At 41.0% G+C, this 14,803-nt stretch overlaps 2 protein-coding genes across 6 annotated transcripts in view; one reads left to right on the top strand and one right to left on the bottom strand.

Moving 5' to 3' along the window:
• Nucleotides 1-1,452: 1,452 nt before the first annotated feature.
• LOC115595624 (transmembrane protein 60-like) lies at nucleotides 1,453-4,124 on the bottom strand. 2 transcript variants are annotated; one of them, XM_030440302.1, is made up of 3 exons: nucleotides 3,881-4,124; nucleotides 3,455-3,576; nucleotides 1,453-3,133 (listed from the first exon to the last, which is right to left on the bottom strand). In XM_030440302.1, exons 2-3 carry the CDS (start codon nucleotides 3,536-3,538, stop codon nucleotides 2,816-2,818), a joined length of 402 nt encoding a protein of 133 aa, XP_030296162.1. In that variant the 5' UTR covers nucleotides 3,539-3,576; nucleotides 3,881-4,124; the 3' UTR covers nucleotides 1,453-2,815. The 2 variants fall into 2 exon arrangements, with proteins under 2 accessions (XP_030296162.1, XP_030296163.1); XM_030440303.1 differs by having other exon boundaries at nucleotides 3,763-3,887.
• The window catches only part of LOC115595623 (putative homeodomain transcription factor 2), a 43,382-nt gene continuing 32,694 nt past the window's right edge, over nucleotides 4,116-14,803 (top strand). For 2 of the 4 annotated variants that reach the window (XM_030440298.1, XM_030440301.1), the window contains exons 1-2: nucleotides 4,459-4,634; nucleotides 9,966-10,025. The gene's annotated coding sequence lies outside the window, so the exon portion shown is untranslated. Of the gene's footprint in view, nucleotides 4,199-4,458; nucleotides 4,635-9,965; nucleotides 10,026-14,803 lie in introns of those variants that run through there. The other 2 variants (XM_030440299.1, XM_030440300.1) reach the window with 2 other exon arrangements.

The raw sequence follows: 14,803 nt of genomic DNA on the forward strand, positions 1-14,803 counted from the left end.
GATTTGGTAACTTGTTAATTTAATGTGAGCTACTACTTTACTAAAGTGTAATACTTTTTCTGCTTCATAAACAGATGTTTTACTTTATGTCATATTACCGGGGGGGGTTAAATGGTTCCCGACATGCGGTGTTGGGCCCACTTCGAAGGGGTGACGAGATAAATTTGAACGGTCCAATAGTTCAGGTAAAACACGATTGAGTCTTATTGAGTTTTATTTTACCATAACTGAATAATAAAGCAGTTCTCAGAGGAAAACAAGGTCCCCAGAGCACTGTTTGTAGCTAGAAAGGTGGCAGGGTCTGCCAAGGGTTCGCTTAAAAGTTTTTATCTGCAAAGTGGCCATTGAACTGTCAAAGTCTAAGTATAAATCTACTCAAGTAAAGTCAACCACAAATACCAGATAAAGGATGAGTTCATCCAAAAATGAAAATTCAATTATGATAAACTCACGGTCAGAAGTTTCCCAGTCCTCAAAACGTTTGTAGAGCTTCACATCAAAACGGCGTTCTCCTAAACAACAAATCAGATGGGGACTTGAAAATGGCTCCAGGCAGCTCGTCTGCTGTATTTCAAGTAAAATTAATTTGAGAAGACGTTATTCACGCCCTCTAAAAGCGTTGGCGTGCAGCCCGTCTAAAGTGGAGTGGTTTTTTTTTACATTTTAAAACAAGTCCCCATCTGCTTCAGTTGTTTAGGAGGTGCTGTTTTGTTGTGAGGCTCCAGAAATGTTTTGTGGACAACAAAATTTCACCAGACTTTTCATCAGTGGGAGGCTCAGTATCACTGATATTTCATTTTTGGGTGAACGTCTCCTTTGACATGAGTACTGCCTAACCTAATTTTACAATAGCACTTAGCATGCTGGCATGTTAAGGAATAATGTGTAATAAGCTCTCCCGTCCCACCCATCCTCTGTCAGTCTCTCCTCTTCCTGCACATCCATGTAGGCTTACTCACCTTCATCTCTGATGGTGGCCAGTGTTAAAGGTGTGGTGTCTGACGCAAGTGTTTCCACTGTGGAAACTGGCTTCAGGCTACATTAACCTTCTGGAAGAGTGTCCACTGCTGCACTTTTGTAAATCATTTCTGTCCATACTTTCAGTTCCTGTTGGTGAGGACACTGTCAGGACGACTGGAGCTCTGTTGATACAAAGATTGCATACTGGAAACGTTGATCTCACACGGTTATGTATCTGAACATTTAGAATTAGTCATAAAAAATACCTGAATCTTTTAAGATAAATGGAGAGAGACAAAGACTTCAGTGTCTGAGAGGGCACACACACACACACACACACACTGCTGCTGGCTCTGTGGTTGCTTCACAGTTCATTCCAGGTCATGTCCCCGCAGGATTTTCCCCCCTGACCACAGTACTTTGTTTTGCAAAGTCTGTAACTACAGCACTCGAGCTTGATTTTGCGTTATGATGGCTATTTGAGACAAAGACTCAATGTACAGCGGACATTTTATTTTTTAACAAGACATGCATCAATTATCAAATACGTTTCCATCTCAAAACACTCGTACCGTCTCATTTCTACATGGTGCAAAATAACGCAAAGAATGTCTTTTATAATACTTATAAACAATCACATGGCACAAAACATGCACAGTGTCAGCCGTACCGTGGAGTTGGAATATGAAGTAAGCTGATGAGCTGTGAGGCATCAATTTAGATTTCACATATTCATATGAATGTTAATCATTTTGGTCATGCCAAGTTCTTTCTCTTACTGGACATTGTACCTATTAACAGTGCACTGATTTTCATGGGCCACATGATAACAAAAGAGACCTTGTACAAAGCAGGGGAGGTAGCCTGGGGTGGGGGGTGGTTGGAGGAGAGACACAAGTAAGTTTTTATGTCCCAAACGATTCCTGTAATTATAGCTTCCCTGTGTGCTTGCAGCCAAAACAAAGCTGTTTGTCGTGAACACCTCTGAAGTTAATTTATAACTTGTGAAATAATACTTGGCCGCCTCCTCGCCACAGCTCAGGAATGTGAAGAAAAAGTGTCGCACAATATCTAAAATACATGTAAGAAAATGTACACTTACACTCATTATTCTGGTACCAGGTGTATGGAAGCCCACTTCTGCCAGTTAAATACAAAAAAAAGAGCAAACTTAAATTAATGAAATTATATGCCTATTGTTAACTCAGAATTATGATTAAAAAAAAGTCTTGATCATAATTTTGACTTTTGTATCTCTTAATTACATCTTAACATGTGAAGATATATATAATTGTTAATCAAGGCTAAGTTTTTCGTCATTTTCTTTCTTAAAAAGACAAAAAATTGGCTTCCATACAAAAGTCAAAATTCACCAAATATCATTCGGATCATCCAGTTTTTTTTTAGTTTTTTTTTTAGAAAAGCAGCTTTGCTATCTTATATACACTAGAAAACAATCCTCAACATCTTGATTTCAAAACAAAAGCAAACATTAAAGGACGTTAATGTTTCCAGTGTCAGCTTCACAGTAGTCTTATACATGTATAGTTGTTCCCCTTATGGCATTTTCTTACTTTATAAAGAAAATAGAGCCGCTTCCAAGCTAAATTGATTACGTAAATGAATGGATTGTGATGGATTTAATAGCAGCTGCCCTGTTGAAGCCCTTACAGCAGACTCCACTGAGGTCTGACTACACAATGATTAAATTCTATGTCTGAGATTTGATTCAATCTGGAGCCTCCGTCAGACCAAAACAAAAGCTCCAATTTCACAAAGTCATGGTCATAAAAGCACAAATCTTTCCTCAACAGTTAAAGTGTAATGATTCACGTTGAGGTCAAAAACCAGGCGTTCAGGCCTCTCTCCTCTCAGGGAAGATATTCAGCCCCAGCTCCACCAACGCCCCCAGTAACATTGTCCACAGCGGTATGCACACAAATGTCAGCTTTACATCCGCCAGCTTCTCCAGCTTGGCACACAGCGTCAGGCAGAAGCCCAGCTTCAGCAGCATGGCCGTCAGGTACCAGGCACGCAGACGCAGGTCCGGGGAGCCATTGCGTGGGTCATAACCAGGCTTGCAACGGCCTGCCATCTTGATGGCGAGCATGAGGATGAGGATGCCGTCAAAGACCCAGACCGGGAGGAAGATGAGGAACCAGTTCCACTGCACCTGGAGGAATAAGATTATAGTTACGTAATCAAGACTTTATCCATGGTTTCTGTCTTCTTTCAGGGTGATGGGTCATTTTTCTAGCTCATGTGAGAAGATGATGAGCTTTATGAATCCCGAGAGTAAAATCAAATTAATCACACACTTATACTTTGCAGTAAATTGACTACTAGGCTGTCTTGATTGACCTGGATTAACCAAAGTTAAGGGTGAACAACACTTCTGACTGACAGTGTGACATATTTTCAGGATGCAGGAGCTAAGAGAAAGGGGTGACTCAAAAGATGAGATTGACAAGTATTAAGAGGAAAAAACCTCTACCTTCCCATCCAGTTTGAGTACTAGCATGATGAGGAAGACCAGGGTGAAGACCCAGGTCAACAAAACCCTCTGAGCCAGAGACATCTCACTGACTGGAGACAGATCAGAGGAGGAAACAGATGCTGGACAGAAGAGAGAGGAGCGGTTTAGAAACAATCAGACTCTTATGTTTACGTTTAGTTAGCTATAGAGTAACGTTACACTGACAAGAAACCCGACATGTAAGACTAGACAGCAACGTTAAAATTGCTGCTAATGACTATTAAACATGTGTTATTATTAACCACATCAAACAACATGTCACTTACACTGGCTGGAGTCATTAGCTCATATCACGATGACAGCTAGCTAGCTATATTTTACAGACCAATAGCATTAAAGCTAGCTAACGCTAACAGGTTTTATTGAAGGCAAAGTCCGACTTACTGACTCTCACTGTATTTCTAGACCGGCTGCCAGCAACATGTTCTTCTCCCCTTACGGCTTACACCAAAACCTATAATATCTCTCATAATAAGTCACATTATTATCCACAGGCGCGTCCGTTAATGATAACAGACTGAGGATTTTGGGTCCCGTTATCTCTGTCTGTCCCGACCCGCCCGTCTTGGAAGCTGATTGGTCCTGGTCCTGCTACGTCACGTTCGTTTAACGTCTATCAATCTGGTCCAACCGTAAAGCTTCGTAAAAAAGCGAACATTCGTTGTAAACGTTTCCTGTAGCGAGTTTGAACGTCCACTAGAGGTAAGTAACGCTCTTTCTATTTGGATCTGTGCTCGTGTTTATATGCAGTTAAACGTAGCACTGCATGTTACAGCGATATTTTCTGTGCAGTTTGTTGCTTTTCGGTCATTTCGTTCGTTTTAGTGATCAGTGAGTACAGTCTGCTCTCCTTTCCTCTTCACTGGCCGTCAGCGATGTTTATTGGCTTAAAAAAAAAGGCACGGCGCGTTCATACGGCGCTTTACGGTAGAGGGCTGAAGTTGTATTTTCACGGTGAGCGACAGAAAGGAGAAAGCCACTGCTTCAAACAGCGCCGAGCAGACACTCAGCATCTCTTCCAGACAGGCGACGAGGTCGGCTAGCTCGGGACAGCGTAAAAAAAAAAAAAAAAAATCACATTTGGAAAGCATAGCCCGGGTCTGCGTGGGGACTCGGAGCAGCCGTCGCTGTCAGGGAGGTAAGCTCCGTCTTGCATGGCATGTTTGGCAGTAATCAGGGTCAGCTGTGCGGGCTCTTCTTTGTGCCTGCTGCCGGTGGTAGCCTAGCTAACCGTGTAGCATGATTGGAGCTAGCAGGAGAAGGAGGAGGTGGAGGAGGGCAGAATGTGTGGAGTGAACCCTGAAGACTGTCTGAACGCACACCGTGGCTGCATCTACATGGAGGCTAGCTACAGGATTAGCTGCTTTTTTGGGGGACTGATTTATGGCGCTTAACAGGTCGTGTCCTTTTATGGAGTGAAAACACAGTAACGTTTCGGCTGTAGTGTACTTAACGTCTGTAACGTTACTAGGTTACTTCAAACCATTGTGTGTTACCTTGTTGTCGTCCCCCCAAACTGTTCTTTGTCATTCTCTTCAAAACATTTGAATGCCTCCACTTAAATTGCTGCAGCTGGCCATAATTTCACGTACAGGGTCTCCTACAGTGTTATACAGGCTAGAATCATTGGAATGATAACAATATTAATTCATAAAACCTCGAATAAAAAGTGCGAAGCTATTTCAGACAGCAAATGTAGTCTATTTGATAGAGATGAAACAGTTTCCATTAGTTACCAACTGCTATCAGTTGTTTCAATGCTCGATTAATCTGTTTGAGTCCTTTTTTAAAGATAAAAAGTCAAAATCTTCATATTCTAGCTCTATAAATGTGAATATTTTCTGCCTTCTTTACTCCTCTATGACAGTTAACTCTATATCTTTGGGTTCTGCGCAAAGCAAGACATTTGCGGACACCGTCACAACACAGATCAACATTTTCCAAGACCGAACAGCTAGTTGACTGATCTAGAACATAATCAGCAGGTTAATTGGTGATGGTGACTGCTGTTTTTCAGTCGCAAGACAAGTACATCTCCTTTTAGCTTTTCTTAGTAATGGTCCGAGGGGGCTGTCCAGAAATCATTGAAAACATTGCGTGTCTGGAAGATGTCTTCCGCCCATCAAATTGCTTGTCCTCCCTCAGACCTACATCTGGATCCAGTTGGCTTACTACCATGGCTAAATAATTTCCTGGGCGAGAGCCTGCGTCACCGATTAACCTGCGGGTTAATTATTTACTCGAGTATTCCCTGGATCTGTAAAATGTTAGAAACAAGTGTAAAACTCAGAATGGTCAAGTCTTTAAATTAAGTACTATGTATAACTTTTCTCCCAAATCCAAAGTTGGAATCATAAAAGACCATGAAATACAATTTAGACCAATCAATTTAGAGGATGGGAGCTAAACTTGCCTCTGTTTCCAATTGATTTTCTTCTGAACTCTATTCTCTGCTCTTCACGCCATTAATCTCTCATTCTGTTGTATTCTATTCTATAACCAGCGTTGTTTCTCTCTACCGATCTTGTGACCTCGGCATAGAAAGCTTGGCAGGCCGTCTGATTATCCAACACGGCTCGCTGTCCAGCCGGCCTTGTCTGTTCCAATGTCTGACTATCGCTGTCATCACTCACCCGGATTTTCCACTGCAATCATAATGCATGACCCCTACATTAACCTTCCTCACCACTGTGGCCGAGTCCGCCACAAATCTATAACACACAGCGAGGAGAGTCAAATAAACCTTTTAAAGCTTCACATCTTCATACGTTTCTTCATGTCAACATGTAGTTTGTACTTGAAATATGGATTCATTGTAAATCATGGCCGCACAGGCTGAAGAAACAGAACAGTCATACTATGTTTGAGTAATAAATCATGTTATAAAACAATGACACCAGCAGAAACGACCCACTGCAGTATCGAGTAGCGCTGCAGTTGTTCGACATGAGTATGTTTGGACTGTAGCCAATAGTTTACCATGTTTGTTTCACCTGCAATCAGTTAGCTATGCTGTCAGACATGTATAGCAGCATTATGTAAGTCGGTTCTGTATTTTACTTTTCTAAAAATCTACTACATAGATTTAGGACTTAGTCTTTTGATTATTTTCTCGACTTATAGATCGGTTGTTTGGTAAATAAAATGTAAGAAAATGGTCAAACAGTGTTTCCTGATATGTCTCGATTAGTCCACAACGAAAAGCTATTCAGTTTTCTGTCATTTAGGAGTAAAGAAATAAAAGAAGTAGCGTAGGTTGTGACTAATTGAATAGTTGAAAAGTAATGGGTTGATCATTGCAACTCTACTTAGAATATTACAGCTGTATAACGATGACGCAAACCATTCAAATCATATAAAACCCATCTTTCGAAAATACTTTGTCATGTAGAAGACGACTCATGGTGCCATTGAGCAAGGCACTTTAATGCAGTGCAGCAGCAAATGGCAGGAAGCAGTGGTTGCAAGAGCAGAGTTTGCAAACAAGTCTTGTTATTTGTTGACAGACGGGAGATGAGCGATGCAAATCCCTGTTGCTGTGTCTTTAGTGTTAACAAGACTGGCATTATGTTACACAGTGGTACGCTCCGAGCACACACCTGCACATACACACACATTATGGACAGGACTACACTGTGTGTGTGTGTGTGTGTGTGTGTGTGTGTGTGTGTGTGTGTGTGTGTGTGTGTGTGTGTGTGTGTGGCATTCCAGACATTGATTGATTGGTCGTCAGTCAGGCCAGTAGTACTTGTCAGTCAAGGCGGCTGTGCAGCAGTTCTGCAGTGTTCGTGAACGTGTTTTTATTTGCATATACATTTTGCACAAAGTGAATTGTAATGGTTGACTGACTGCCTGATTGAGTGTGTCATTGTGTGTAATTGTAGCATCCACACACTCAGACTGCTGTCTATTGTCTGACCAGCGTGCTGTTTTCTATTTTCTTTCTTTTTCTTGTTCTCCCTCTCTCTTTCTCTTTGTCTGTCTCCGTCTCTTTGAGGAGCTCTCAGACGATGCTGTGTGCATTGTGCAGCTCGATTCTGCCTGCAGAGCTGGTTACATCATCAGCTGCAATGTAGTTACATCACACACACTAGACTGCCATATCATCTTATGTTAGAGCTGCAGAATGGCTTGTGGGGCTGTGACATATTTCATAGCATTATAACTGTTGCAGTATCGAGCGCGGGCAGAAAGGTCACAGAGAAAGGTCAAGTGGCTTCGAGTGAAGTTGCTGATACAAGCTCGGCTGCACTGCAGGTTGTGTTAATGATAATGTGGAGGGTGTTTTTTTTAGGATGAGCTATTGCTGATCAAGTCTGTAAAACCAGTGGTAGAGGCAGGTTGGCAAGTTTATAACAGGTGCACTTGACTGGAACTGCTCAGACTTTTTGTTAAATGAAGAAATGCAGCACCAATACAACAACAATAGTTATTTCAACATTTTGAAATGTCACCGAAGGGCCTTTTAATAGCAGTGTTTAAACGGGACAAGACTGCATCATGTGTATCTATTAATAAAAGAATGGATCCATATTATCAGAGCGCATACTAATCTGCTGCACTTGTGAACTTTTAATTTCTCTCCATCGTGACTTCTCCAACTAGATATGTAGTCTTGACCCTTTGGAGGTTCTGTGAATCACAAATATAGTACTTATTGTTATTTTAGTCCATCTCTGTTGCTGTAGTTTTTGTTAAAATCTTCCACAAACTTACATCTGGGCCCGACTACTTTTGTGGTTTTGTCTTCCTTAAACTTAACCATGTCTTGGCATGAATTTTTGTTATACTAGAATGGACAGTTCACCCGAAAATGAAAAAACCCCATGATTTTTCTCCTAGCTTTAGTGCTTTTTATCCATCTAGTGTGTTTGGTGTAAGATGGCAAGTTTTAAAGATATTTCGACCGTAGAGATTTCTGCCTTCTCGTTAATATATTTGACCCAGATGACACTATGCTTGTGGTGCTTAAAGTGCCAAAAAAATAAAATATTTGGAAAACTATACAGCCTTGTCTCTTTCTAAAGATCATGACCCGGTTACTCAAACTCAGATTCACAAAGTTATACGGGAGGTTCCAGGAAATGATCTACAATTCAGATAAACCATAGGCCACAGTTCAGGTTCCAGTTCGGTTTCAGGAAGCTAAAATAATGACAGAATGGTCAGGTCCAAGGTAATTCAGGTTGGGCTGCTGGTTACTCTAATTCCACACACCTTGTTGGAATCAGTTTTATGTAGTAATTATTTTCTTTCTATAAAACTAAACCTGCCAACCGTATCCCCTCATTGTGGCACTGCTGGATGTAAACACTAATACTGCCATTCTCAGTTGGGCTGTAACATTAGCAAGCTTAGTTAGTTTAGTTAGCAAGCCTCTTGTCCAAGGGTAGATGCACTCCTCTTTAAGTGCGTTGATATACGGAAATAAAATGCATGAAACACCAAGTATGATATTGAGGAACTGGGTAATTATTTCTGGAAAGAGACATCACTGTTGAGGTATTCAAATGTTTTCTTGGTACTTTGAGCACCACAGGACGAGTGCCATTTAGTTATTATATTTGAGTTAAGGCTATATCTCCAAAACTTGGCAATTCTCACCAAAACAATCTTGATGGATGAACTGCACCAAGTGTAAGAGGAAATATGAATTTTTGATGTTGGGGTGAACTGTCCCTTTAACCTGGCTAACAGCTGTTGGTTTCAAAATATAATCCCTGAGCTATAGAAGTGTAGCTTGCTCCTGCGTCTCCCACTAAAGCCTTATTTTAACTGCCTGAGTGAAGATGCACTTACATGGCACTGCTTTCTTTTGTTAATTCAGTTAAATCCTCCAAGTGCATCATGTCGAGTTTCAGGGTTACGTGCATTTGTTGACCTGTCATGATGAGAAACATCATTCTGTAAGATAGTTATTGCTGACAAAGACATGTTGGGGATGATTATGATGATGAAAGAGGCAGATGATGATGATGATGGTGGTGGTGGTGGTGGTGGTGGTGGTAATGGTGGCTGGTCTCCTGACTTTGCACAAAAGCTACATTGTTAGAGAAAAAGTTGCCCGTTGGGTTCCTTTTCTTGCTGATGTTATTCATTATTGTTTCTGAGAATGTATACTATGTCTAGAGGGGACCTTAGTGAGTGAGTGAGTGTGTGTTTGTGTGTTTGAAGAGCAAGCAAGAGAGCTGCTTTTAAGTGTCTTTGTGCAGCCTCATCATGTGGACACGAGCCAAAGCACAAATCACACACTGCTCAGAATGCACACACACCCTGGAAACCCCACTTGGAACATGAAATTAGATAAAGTTATTAGAGTTGGCTTTGAGAGTCTGAGACAGACAGACAGAAACACACACACACACACACACACATACACACACACAGCTGTCGTTGCTTTGAATCTCAAATGCGATCATCACGGGACACACTTGACCTCTCGTTCTCTCTTTGTTTTCCAAATGTCCAGCTCCTGTCCTAATTTGGCTGTGAGGACGAAACGCCAGTCAGCTACACGGCCTAACTAGAGGTGAGTCCAGACTGTGTGTGACTATGTGTGTGCGCTCATTTTGTGTTTACTAGTTTGCAGCCCCCCCCCCCCCCCCCCCCAACTTCACATAGTCTGTTTTTGTTTGAGCGCTGCATGCTCCAACAACCCCTGTTCTGTTGCTGTGAGGGTGTCAGCTGTACACACACGCACACACACACACACACACACACACACACACACACACACACACACACACACACACACACAAAAAAGTCATGCATGCTCTCCTCAGAGAGAAAGTATGTTCTTTTATTCACATTCTCCAATTTTTCCATCTGTCTTTCTCTTTCAGACATAATGAACAGTACTCATGAGCTACTGGTGCTGTCTGAGCAGGCTCACTGGTGTGCGTGTGTGTGTGTGTTCAATCAGCAGAAGCGTGTTTGTGTTTTTTTTACGACTCAGGTCTTTCAGTTCATCTGTGGTTACTGGTTTCCTATCCAACAAATGCCCACACTGACACAGAGGTTCTCCGTCTTCCTACTACATGTTACCACCAGTTTGTGCAGAAATGTGCTGTATTGTATTTTCACACGTTTGACAAAACCACCTAATGTTACGCACAAATATAACTGTTGTGCTAAATGCCTCTTAACTTTGGAAGGTATGTTTAATGGTCTCCCCGAAGAGAAAAGGCTGTGGTTGTTTTGTACGTAGGTGACATTAAAGAGAACGCTCATTTCAGGTTTTAATGATTTAAAATCCTACTCTTTTTAGTCAAACGTCCATTTCTCATGAGCCTCTAGATGTATTATTATTCAACATCTGAGTTGTGTTTTAACAAGGGAAGTTTATGTGCATCACATCTTAAGACACATTCAGCACGATTTTTAACCCTGAATTACTCACACAAGACTCACTTCAGAATCTGTGAGTCACAAGGCTTTGTTGTTGTTTGATATTTAGTTTGATAGAGTCACAACGGCTGATTGTTTGCTTGAACAATCAGTGATGTGGCCGATGGATTGTATTTCTGACATCTCGAAAATTTTGGTCGTTTGAGGAGTTTCCCTCATAACTGCTGTGAAAAGATTTGTTAGAAGAAACTGCACTGGGTTTGTTTGAATTACATGGTAATGTTTTCACCTTGTGAGTCTTAAGGGTTGAAACATAAACATATTGATGGGCATCGCTGCTGGTGCGATCCCATCCCAACTTGATCCCTCGTATTATTTTTGTAGCGGTAGTAGTCTGAACTAAAAAAAACACTAAACTTCACTGCAGATCAGACACCATATTGTCAGAATCCTCCAGCCATCTGCAGCTCCAGATTTTTCATTTTCTTTCATCCACTGAAGAATTGGGCAAAATATTACTGCCTCTCTTTTTTCTTACCATTGTAAAGGATGCTACATCTTGTTTGGATGAACTTTATTGAAATTGCCAATGGACAAACTCAACTCTGGATCAATGTGTCTGTTCATGGCTGGTGGGTTTATCCTTACAGTGTGATGAGTAGAGCTGTAACAGTTCCTCTATTAAATTAAGTTATTCTACCTGACAACTATTAAATAAATCTACTAGATTAAATTAAATTACAAATAATTTAAAATAAATTATAGCCCCAGTGAGAAGAAAGTCTGCTCTTGTCAAACAAATGTTTTAGCATTACAACTGTATTGTTTGAGTCTTACATGTTCATTGGGGCTTGGCACTTGTATGTGCATGACAGAGTAAATAACTAATGAGCCTGTGTGTGTGTGTGTGTGTGTGTGTTTTGCAATAAAGCCCTGTATAGGTCAAGCGTAGTGTCGTTTGTTGTTACTTGAGAATGTCAGGGATTCACCCTACATGATGGAACACATGATCCCCGTCTCCCCACCACCCCTCCGTGTCACACACTCACTCTTAGAATCCCCCTGACACCTTCGACCCTTCATCGCCAATTGAGCCGCGTCATATTTCCTGTGGGTATGCAAACACACACACGTGCCCCCTCGGCCCAGCTCAGAGATGTAATCTGCACCCATCATGAAATATAGAGCACCCAGAGAGAGGGGGAGCGGCTAGTGTTTCACATCACGAGTTAATGGACTCATGAAGGAGGTCTCCTCTTGAGCCCAGAGAAACATTACACTCATAGAAAACCAGCAGTCTTAAAACAGCTTTTTCCACTGTAATCTTCTCTACTCTGACATCTCTTCTGTTCTCTTCAGTTACTGTACTTCTCTGCAATTTGTCCATCTAAAAACCAGCTTTGCGGTCAACTCAGATACAGATCAGTGCAGAAGCAGTTTACAGCAGTGTTGCTTCATGCTCAGTATCCTTCTAAACTTGTCTGACTGCCTCTCTTCCACTTCTTCAGGCCATAATTAGCAGCTTGGTTTTCAGCTACAATGGATGAAGTGAATTTGTGTATAAAGCCTTTTATTAATGCCATACTCTGTCGGACAGTGTTGATTACGACTGCAAATTTAGATTTAGTTGTAGTCATAGTCTTCTCACTAAAATGCCATTTAGTTTTAGCAACCTAATAGGCGTAAAACATTTTAATCTTTTCCATTCATTATTTTTTTGTGACATGTGTTGCTTAGGATCTGGTCCGCCATGGTTCTCAAAACATTTAAGGCAATGCGGTAACAAAATCTCAAGTCATATTTGATCAGCACTTCCTTTTTTGACAGTTTACTTTGTTTATCCAATCATGGCAAACAAACAATGTTAATGTCAAACCAAAGGTCTAACTTAAGCACACCTCCCTTCCTACCACCACACAAAAGGATTATTGTGGTTGGATCTCTTCCCAACTTGTCTCACCCTAACATTTCTGTCTCGTTTTTAATTGCTGCTGAACTGTAAATAGATTTAATCATAGTTTGCAAAGTAGTAATTGTGTCAAATATTCATCAACTATTAGTTTGTTTTCTCCAAGTTGTGGCTTTTCAAGTAGCCCTAAAATTTGACGCTTGTGAACTGTGAATGAAAGCTTTCAGCTCATCGTAGCTTCCATATAGGACGCAAATGAAGCCCGTCACATGAACTGTCCCACCGTCCTAAATTTAAGACCTAACGTGACTCATTTCAAAGTTTATCCAGCTTCTAAAACCTCTGATGCTGCTGCGGCGTGTACAGTTACACGTCACGAGGTTTAGGAAACATACACTGCACTGACTGACCTTAATGTTTGTCTCATGTGCTCCATTGAACTTGAAATACCTTTACAGAAATGGTGTCACACTTTTAAGATATAATTGGGGAAACAAGACCCTGTGTTTTTACAAAATGTATTGATTGAAATGCCATTAAGCCTCAAGAGGTTGTGAAAGTTGCTTGAGATCTGAAGCGTTCTGGTTTGATAGCTTTTCTGAAATCAAATCCAAATCTATCTAATCTTAATTTGCCCTCCCCTTGTGTATGATTTGGGTCAGATCTGCAGCTTTATCAATGTAGGCTTTGTCAGTGGGATTATTGGTTAGATTATCTGAGTGACCGTCTGAATATTTAGTCAATTGTGCTTTCCTCTCTTCTTTATTAGGAAAGCACGATTTAGTAAATTGTGCTTTCCTAATAAAGAAGAGAGGAAATAAAACATTCATCAGGAGACTCATTAGAGTGAGAGCTTCACAAATGAGGTACTTTTAACGACTTTGAACTGAGTGCAAAAGGTAGCCAGTTATTGGAAACCAACGCTAGTCATTTGCAATAATGTGATACATTAAGAATGGAAAGAGAAAGCGAACGCGTGTGCGTGTGTGGTTCATTTCAGAGAGCAGACTGTAGCTATAAAGTGTCGGATTAAAAAGTCAGAGTGCTGGCAGGTTGCATAACCAATTCAATTAAATGTTATGAAAACCATCCATAAAGTAATCCTCATAACACACACACAGCTTCCACATACCACACAGTTTCCATCAAATGTCACTCTCAACACTCCATTGAGCTGTATGATTTTGAGCGATTTCCTTACTAGAATGGTCCCAATTTAATCCACTTACTAAAAAATACTGGGTCAATTTGTTTGTTTTTTAGATCATAGAAAAAACATCAAACACCACGTCAAATTCTGAATCACAGCGATGCATGATTTTTAGTCTTAGTGGCCCAATTTCACATTGTACTTGTCCTTTAGCAAAGTACACACACACACACACACACACACACACACACACACACACACACACACAGCCAAAGACTGCCACTTATTCCTTCTGTCACTGATGTTCATTCACAACAATATTCGTACAGTAACTGCAGAGGACATATGGCTAATTACTGAACCATTTCCTGCTCTCACAAACACACACACACACACACACACACAGTTGCTGGCACAAAAAAGGCTCTCTTATAAACTGTGGCCTAAATAATGCACACTGTCTTACTTGACCACGCTCTCTCTCTCTGTCTTTAAATGGGTCAGTTCAGACAGACTGCTGGTCAGAAAGACTTGCCAAGGGTCTGTGAGTGAGTGTGTTCGTTTGTGTGTGGTTGTAATGTTGCTGAATTCTTTGAGAGCTTTGTAATGGGGTGCGTTTGTGAATGCAGTGTCTTGTTGACACGAGTTTGTTTTAGCTAGAGTTGCTGGTATGAAAAATGACCTGTGGAAAGATGTATAAAAACAACTGGGGACAAACGCATTGCAACCTTTAAAATAAAATGTAAGATATCCGGTTATAAATTTAGGCTCAACCCTAGGAGGTTCACAGAAAACACTCTGCCTCGGCTGTTTTCTCTTCGAGGTCTTTGAATCCTGTGACCAAAATATACATACTGTGTGCGTGTGTGTCTGTGTGTGTCTGTTGTCTAGGCTCTGTTCC

Source organism: Sparus aurata, chromosome 14, assembly GCF_900880675.1.
Source record: "Sparus aurata chromosome 14, fSpaAur1.1, whole genome shotgun sequence".
Lineage (NCBI taxonomy): Eukaryota > Metazoa > Chordata > Actinopteri > Spariformes > Sparidae > Sparus > Sparus aurata.